General features: G+C 42.0%; 1 protein-coding gene across 1 annotated transcript; it reads right to left on the minus strand.

Moving 5' to 3' along the window:
- Positions 1–3,849: 3,849 nt before the first annotated feature.
- Positions 3,850–6,930, minus strand: LOC133248813 (olfactory receptor 8S1-like). Its single transcript, XM_061419118.1, has 2 exons — positions 6,158–6,930; positions 3,850–4,117 (listed from the first exon to the last, which is right to left on the minus strand). The coding sequence occupies exons 1-2, from the start codon at positions 6,928–6,930 to the stop codon at positions 3,955–3,957; spliced, it is 936 nt and encodes a 311-aa protein (XP_061275102.1). The 3' UTR covers positions 3,850–3,954.
- Between the last annotated feature and the right edge of the window lie 1,541 nt (positions 6,931–8,471).

Below are 8,471 nucleotides of genomic sequence, written 5' to 3' on the forward strand. Positions count from 1 at the left end.
AGTGATTTTCCTGAGATCTTTCCCTGCTTTGACAATCCAGTATTCCAAAACTTTAACTTAAATTGCCCATATTTGTATTAGCCACGTTTTATTTTTCTGATTCCCTCATTTCCCCCCATATACCTGGGCTTCCCAGGTGGCTCTAGTGCTAAAGAACTTACCTGCCAATGCAGGAGACCTAACAGGCATGGGTTCGATCTCTGGGTTGAGAAGATCCCCTGGAGGAGAGCATGGTAACCCACTGCAGTATTCTTGCCTGGAGAATCCCATGGACAGAGGAGCCTGGCAGGCTACAGTCCGTAGGGTTGCACAGAGTTAGACATGACTGAAACGACTTAGCACCCACAAAGTACCTACACTCTATATACCCATTGGGTATTTTGGCATTTAGACCATATTTCGGTTGTCTCAGAGACCAGTAGCTCCTTAATGGAGGCCCAGTAGCCTGTTTATGGACATATAGGGCCAGGCAAGTGGTGGACAGGGCATCCCTTTCCTATACTTAATGAAAAATAAGTCACAGGAAATAACTTGATATTCATCCTATGATTTTGGTCTGAATTTGAACACAGTATGACACATCTCTCATAGGTGTGCATTTCCCTCCTTAATCATGGGGTGAAAGGCTTTCCTCCAAGTCTACAGGGTTGTAGGAATAATCCCTGTGTGTGGTTGTGGGAAGGGCTGGATTAAATGGCCATTCCTCCACTGATCTCACAATCTGCTTATTATTTTGCCTCAGTTACACCCTCACGCCCTAGTCAAAGCTATGGTTTTTCCAGTAGTCATGTATGCATGTGAGAGTTGGACTATAAGGAAAGCTGACCACTGAAGAATTGATGTTTTTGAACTGTGGTGTTGGAGAAGACTCTTGAGAGTCCCTTGGACTGCAAGGAGATCCAACGAGTCAATCTGAAAGGAAATTAGTCCTGAATATTCATTGGAAGGACTGATGCTGAAGCTGAAACTGCAATACTTTGGCCACCTGATGCGAAGAACTGACTTATTGGAAAGACCCTGATGCTGGGCAAGATTGAAGGTGGGAGGAGAAAGGGGCAACAGAGAATGAGATGGTAGGATGGCATCACCGATGCGATGGACATGAGTTTGAGTAGGCTCCGGGAGTTGGTGATGGACAGGGAATCCTAGTGCAGTCCATGGGGTCGCAAAGAGTCAGACACGACTGAGCGACTGAACTGAGACCCTCAGGAAGGCATATGCTCTGGAAAATGTAAAGGACCAAGAGGTCAGAACAGAATTGCTACTTAAGCTGGGACTGTTTTGCTCAGCTCCTAGCCCTGGCCTCATTCTACAAAGAAATATCTTCATCTTGGAAATTTCCCCTGTGAGTGTACCACATGTGAGGCCATGATTTTCAGAGGGCTTTGCTGAAGAAAACTGGCTGTTGCAGAGCAGATCATAGTCTAAGGGTCAAAGGATCGAGAACAGATAGAAGTCAGGGAGCTGGCATTGAAGTGGTCTCAGTTGTAGACCTGTTAGTCTTTGGATGGAACAACTGCTATTATCTTTCAAGGAGCTCTCTTTGGACCTGAATGGGAGATGGCTGGTAGCTGAGCTTTTGTTTTACTGTCTCCAATTGCTTCTCCTTCCTCTAGGCTTGGAACAAGTCTTGAGCCTAGTCAGGGATCTCAAGTGGTCTGGGTTCAGGTGGGTGGTGGAGAGACTCGGGCTGGGGTGACGGAGTGCATGTGTTTCAGCAAGCTCTTATGAGTATGACCCTCAGTGGTGTCCCAAAATATGGGCTCTTTTTCTCTTTCTATCCTGATCTCTCTTTTATGCTACTTTCTGCTGACATGTATATTGTTGTGAAGGCAGGAATTTTATTGGACAAAATTAAATGTTTCTTTTCATATGTTCCTTCTCTCCCTTCTCTCTCATTAGTTCATTCTTTTTCTTCTTCTTCTTTTTTTATGCACTAATTGAGAGCCAATTAAGTGATAGGACCTACTAGGTACAGAATCATTAGACAGGGTTTTGCTCTCAGGGCTTACGCTTTAGAGGAAAATATTCCCTCCTGTTTCCTAGGATCATGCAAGAGAATGGACTCCTGAGACAGACTGATCATTCATTCCTTCATGCATTCCTTAATCAACAAATAGTTTTTCAGGATTTATTATTTGTTATGTTCTGATTTAGGTATTTCTAGTTAACAAAAATAGAGATGACACACTTATTTTATTTAATTTCTTTTCAGGTTTCTCTGGAGCTTTAGATTTTGCCAGGTAGTTTTCAGTGTGGGAACCAAGTAAGAGTTGGGTCTCAGTATTAAGACGGGACCCTCATAGTATGAAGTGGGAAGTTTGCTAGTGGTCAGATTTCCACTTTGTGCATAGACAAAAGTAAAAGAGTGAGGGAAAGACAAAAGAGGAGGGGTGGAACAGGCACGAAATGAGAGAGAAAAGCAGTAGCTGTGGAAATGGCTGGTGAAGCTGTGAAGATAGTCTTTACTTTTTCCCCCTAGTTTTATGGAGACATAATTGACATACATTAATGTATAAGTTCAAGGCATGCAGCAGAGTGGCTCGATATACATATATAAATGAGTATTCCAATATGTTCAGTTAATATCCATCATCTTGAAACTTCTAACTGGAAAATCTTGAAAGTTCCCTCTGATGGAGAAAATTTTCATACGTTGAGTTTTGAGGGAGTCATTTTGCCTTATACATGGTTCAGCCTGAAGTTTGTGTGAACTTAAAGAGCCTGTCAAAAACCTGCTACATCATGGCATGTCTGATTTTTAACCATTAAGGTAGAGAATGTCTGTTTTGAAAATAAGGATAAAGAACTCCCTTCTTATGACATCCATATTTAATCTCTTGAAGATAAGGTTCTCTTCCTAGATACCATGGTCCTGCTATCTCACTCGATATTTATTAAACCTATCTCTTTTGGAACCTTGAAAAAATATTCCCAGGTCATCTTTGATGGATATTCTGTGTTCTGATAAGGTATATGTCTACACTAAAAATAATAGTTCAATGGAGTAGTTTTTCAGAGTTATCTGAAAGGCTTGACTGAAATAAACCTCTTTTCTATTCCTCAAAAAAATTCCATCATCTCATAAAGATATAATATAAAGAAAAGCAAGAGGAAAAAGGAAGTAAAAACTTTTCTCATTGTGATGAGAATTCTTAGGATTTACTCACTTACCATATTTCCTATACATCATACAGTGGTGTTAACTACAATCTTCATATTGTACATTACACCTAGTACTTATCTTACCCTGAAAATTTGTACCTTTTAATTACTTTACTTTCCTCCTACCATCCACTCCTGGTAACTACATGTCTGATCTCTTTTTCTATGAGTTCGGTTTTTTCCTAGGTTCTGCATGTATATGAGATCATATTGTATTTGTCTGTCTTTGACTGATTTATTTCACTGAGCATAATAATGCCTTCACAGTCCATCTATGTTGTCACAAATGGTAGAGTTTCTTCTTCTTTTTTTTTTTTTATGAATGAGTAATATTCCATTACTTTATCCATGCCTCTTTATCCATTCATCCATTAAGGAAACCTAGTTTCTTTCCATATGTTGGGTATTGTAAATAATGCTGCCATGAACATGGGGGTGCAGATAACTTTTTGAGTTAGTATTTTCATTTCCTTTGGATAAATTCCCAAAAGTGGAATTGCTGGATAGATAGTGGTTCTGTTTTTGTTTTTTGATGATCATCCAGATGTTTATTGAGAAGATTTTCTTGTGTGGTGACTGGGTCCTCTGTGGATGGCTGCCATTAGTTCTGTGGAGGTTTTCCCATCTTGCTTATCTGTGGGACGGCACTGGGGTCAGAGGAACTAAGGCTTCTGTTTTTCTTGCTGAAAAACATCTCTAAATAAGTAAGCTTAGAGATGAAGCTCTCTCCATCTCCTCTTCTTTCCCATGACTTTTCCTCTTATTTATGAGGAGGCAGTAGAGCCTGGCTTAGAAGGTAAGCCTGGGCTTCCTGGCCAGCATCCTCCTTAGCGCTGCCTTCACCTCCTGGTTCTTCAGACTGTAGATAAGGGGGTTCAGTAGCGGGGTCACCACACTGTACTGCAAGGATAGCACTTGCTCCAGGGCTGAGCCGGAAGGTGGGGTCATGTACCTTGAAGGGAATTGCACAAAGGACAGAAATGAGCTCAGGACAGTGGCCACAGTGATGGTGGCAGCCACAGTTCATTCCGCCCCAGACTCTGCAAAGAGGGTGCTCAGGGCTGAGTCAGCTGTCATTGTAGAAGCATCTAGAGATGACTGTATTATCCGTGAGAAGTCTGTCATTTCTGCCTTTAAACACCTCCATAGATGAATTATACAAAACATTATAGGAGCTACCCCAAGGAAATGGAGAAGGCAATGGCACCCCACTCCAGTACTCTTGCCTGGGAAATCCCATGGACGGAGGAGCCTGGTGGGCTGCAGTCCATGGGGTCGCTAAGAGTCGGACACAACTGAGCGACTTCACTTTCACTTTTCACTTTCATGCATTGGAGAAGGAAATGGCAACTCACTCCAGTGTTCTTGCCTGGAGAATCCCAGGGATGGGGTAGCCTGGTGGGCTGCCGTCTATGGGGTTGCACAGAGTTGGACACGACTGAAGCGACTTAGCAGCAGCAGCAGCCCCAAGGAAAAAGGAAGTTCTGTAGCATATCAAGTGCTACAGATTAGAATAAAAAATAATTTCATGCATTTCTGTAACACTTCACTTTTCAAAGTACTTTTCCTTAATAATTATGATGACAATATGAGGATTTTTTCCTTTTCTTTGTCTTGCATACACAGCTGTTTGTTCTCATCTTATGATGATTATTCCTTACAAAACTATATGCTAGTCCAATAATGTTGTCATTTTCCCCAAACATTTATGGGGAGTTACCTCAGAATCACAGCACATTATTTTTATAATGTGTAGTAGAATGAAATTTTGTCCTTTTTAGTATGTTTGTCTTTGGCTTAGAAAACAAGCTAAGCTTTGTAAATAAGGTGAAACACAAAAATTTTGTGTTTAGCTTGAGATATGAATCCAAAAGAGTAAGATTAAAATTTTGAATGTAACTTGTTAAATGTTACTGAGAGTATTTCCCAAAGAAGCATTAATTTTTTTTTTTTTTGCAATTGTGCCATTATCATTGGAATGAATGTTCTTTTTGGGTTTGCTGTGCTTGATTAAAAAAGGTATTCATTTTACTGTCATTTTTTAATTTTAAATTATCTCTCCTAACATATCTGTGAAGTAGGTAGGAGAAATCTTGTACCCCCTTGTGGCAAACGTGGAAACTGAGACAAAGAGAGCTGCAGAGATTTGTCCTCAGGCTCAGATGAGCTCTCCTAGACCTTTCTTTATTTTTTCCCATGCCACATGTCTTACCAAGTAACATACAGGTGAGAAAAGTATAGAGCAATTTGTGCAAATCCATCTCCATTTCACTAGTGGAGAGCACAGGCCATTAGTTACTGTTTCCTGGGAAGCAAGGACTCATCAACTAGCGCTGTTTAAGTTTGAGAGAAACACGGTGGAAAAGAACATGCAGTTTCAAGTCAGGGAGACTTGGTTTATATTTAGGTTCCATTCCTAGCTGGTTCTGGCAACTTTTGTAAGGTACTTAATTACTCCTGAAACTCAGGGTTTCTTATCAGAAGTTGACATTAAGAATATTTCTCCTGTGTTGTTATACATAATAAAATTGAGCTTGATTATGTAAAGCAGCTGTTGTATAGTAGATGCCTAATAAATAAACCAGAAATCATCTGTGGAGACATGAACTTCCAGTAAGAAGGAGAAATGGCATCTGTTTTAAGGATGATGTATTTTATTTTATTTTCTTGTCTAGCACTGAATAAACGTCTACCAGAGGCCCTGTGATTTTCTTTTGATGACCCTGAAAATCATAGGTTAATGAAAGTAAGAAAATCTTGACTTCTTGTATTAGATTATGTTTCAGAGTAGACAATTGAGGCCTCAGAAAGAAAATGGATTTTTAAAAATAATTCACACATCAGGCCAACAACAGAGCCAAAACTAGAATCTAGGCCTACTGATTCTAGTACAGTTCTTTTCCTGCTACTCTGCAATGCTCTGTTTACAGAGCAAGTTTCCTTAGTGTGAAAATATCCTACATTTACATTCAAAGGTATAGCAATGACATACCTGAACATTCCTGAACCATAAAAATTGGTGACCACAAGAAAATGAGATGAGCAGGTAGAGAAGATCTTGTTCCAACCTGTGGTGGAGTTGATCCCCAGGGCTGTCAAGATAATACGGGTGTAAGAACCTACCAATAGGGCAAGAGAACCAAGGCCCAGGACCACCATGGTGGTCAGGATGGAGGCAACGCTCATGTAGGGATCAGAACAGGCCAACAGGAGCACTGGAGGAAACTCGCAGGCAAAACTGCGGATGAGGTTGGGGCCACAGAAGTGCTGTTGAGACAGGAGGACGGTGTTAAGCAGGCCAGTCCCCATTCCTATTGCCCAGGAGGCTCCCACCAGGCCAGCACACACCTTCTTGTTCATGGTCACCACATACAGCAGCGGGTGGCACACAGCCTGGAACCGGTCATAGGCCATGACTGAAAGGAGGCAAGCTTCAGTGGCCCCAGAAAATATGACCAAAGAGATCTGGGCGAAACATTCAAGGAAGGATATAGTCTTCCACTTGAAAAGTAGGTTCTCTAGCAGCTTAGGCACAATGACTGAGGAATAGAAGGCATCCAGGAAGGAGAGGTGACTGAGGAAGAAGTACATGGGGGTGTGGAGGTGGGAATCAGTCCTGATCACCAGCAGCATCAGCAGGTTCCCTGTGAGGGTCAGGAAGTAAATCACTAGGAATGTTACACAGAGTACTGCCTGGATCTGAGGGTTGTTGGATAGTCCTTGGAGAACAAACACAGTGACTCTGGTTGTGTTCCCAACTTCCATGGAGCATTCAAGTTTTCCTTCAGAGGCACAAGAACAGAAGAGAATGCTCCAGGGTGCTACGAGTCTCAGAGCATTACTGGGGATGAAGTGTCATGAATGAAGTTTCAGGGCTGACCCAGGATGGATTGTATAGCAGAGGCAACCTTGCCATGTCAGGCCTCATCAACCCTTTCCAGCTCAGGGCAATAATCTATTGGCTAAGGTGGAGAAGGTGGGAAGGAAGAGTGTAGAGAATCAAACTTAGGAAAGAGAGAAAAAAGAGATTATTGAGATTGGAGAAGGAAATGAAGGGAGTTGGAAATAGCCACCAGTGCACTGAGAAGTACTGTTTCCAGTTCCAAAAAGAATGGAGTTCAAATCACAGGAAGGCTCACTGGCATAGTGAGTAAGCAATAAATGTGTTGGCCAGCCATCTGGCTTATAGTCCATGATGCATGTTTGTATGATTGGCAGAGGTATTGTGACAGCTGATGATGGCATAAGACATTCCTCTGTTGCTGTAAGTTCATGAATAATTCACTTGACTTTCTTACCAAAAAAACAAATCAAGAAAACTAGATGGTTTCTAAAGTCTGTTCCACCCGAGAAAATCTGAAGATTGGGGGACAGTCTTCCTTAGTATCTCTGATACTAAATGGAAACCTTTTCCCCTTCTGTGTCAACACAAGCGGAAGTGGCACCGGAGTTGCTGGTTTCACAGAAACCAGATAGGAGGAAGCCCTCAAATGGAGGCAATGGCTGTGCACATCAGTGACTTCAAGGGATTTCTGTGATGTTATAATATCCAATGTTTGCACTGTGCTCTCAGGATTTAACATGAGAGTCCATGAAGATTGTGCTATTCTCTGAGTTTTTACCAGAGGAGTTGGATGAAATCAAGTCAAATTTGGGGCATCTTCTGTGCATCACAGAGATCGTAAAGGAAAAAAGAGGAGAGATAAAAGACAACCTAGAATGTGTGGATGGAGAAGGCAATGGCACCCCACTCCAGTACTCTTGCCTGGAAAATCCCATGGACGGAGGAGCCTGGTAGGCTGCAGTCCATGGGGTCGCTAAGAGTCGGACACGACTGAGCGACTTCACTTTCACTTTTCACTTCCATGCATTGGAGAAGGAAATGGCAACCCACTCCAGTGTTCTTGCCTGGAGAATCCCAGGGATGGGGTAGCCTGGTGGGCTGCCATCTATGGGGTCGCACAGAGTTGGACACGACTAAAGTGACTTAGCAGCAGCAGAACGTGTGGAACAACAGACAGAGGGTTTAGTCTAGAATAAAGGAAGATAAAAGTGTTCACCTCTCTCCCCCTGAAGGGTAATTCAAGAGGATGATAAATAAGAATCTGATCTCTATTTATGGCTTTTACACTCACGAGTTCTCAGAATGGATAGTTTTAGGAGAAAATGAAGTTGAATGAGAATAATATTTGTCTTCACCTGTGTTCTCTAGAGCAACAAGAGGTGCTCTTAGTGGAGGCTACCTGAATGGCATCCTTTCCAACACTGGAGCAAAAGCCACAAATATGGTTAGGGCTTCCTGGGCT

This window comes from Bos javanicus, chromosome 5, assembly GCF_032452875.1.
Source record: "Bos javanicus breed banteng chromosome 5, ARS-OSU_banteng_1.0, whole genome shotgun sequence".
In the NCBI taxonomy this organism is placed as follows: Eukaryota; Metazoa; Chordata; class Mammalia; order Artiodactyla; family Bovidae; genus Bos; species Bos javanicus.

Excerpts from the sequence above, each read along its gene's own strand:
- LOC133248813 (XM_061419118.1), bottom strand. The coding sequence starts at position 6,930 with ATGGAAGTTGGGAACACAACCAGAGTCACTGTGTTTGTTCTCCAAGGA. Across the intron at positions 4,118-6,157 it reads TATGGTTCAGGAATGTTCAG|GTACATGACCCCACCTTCCG; the intron begins GTATGTCATTGC and ends ATTCCCTTCAAG.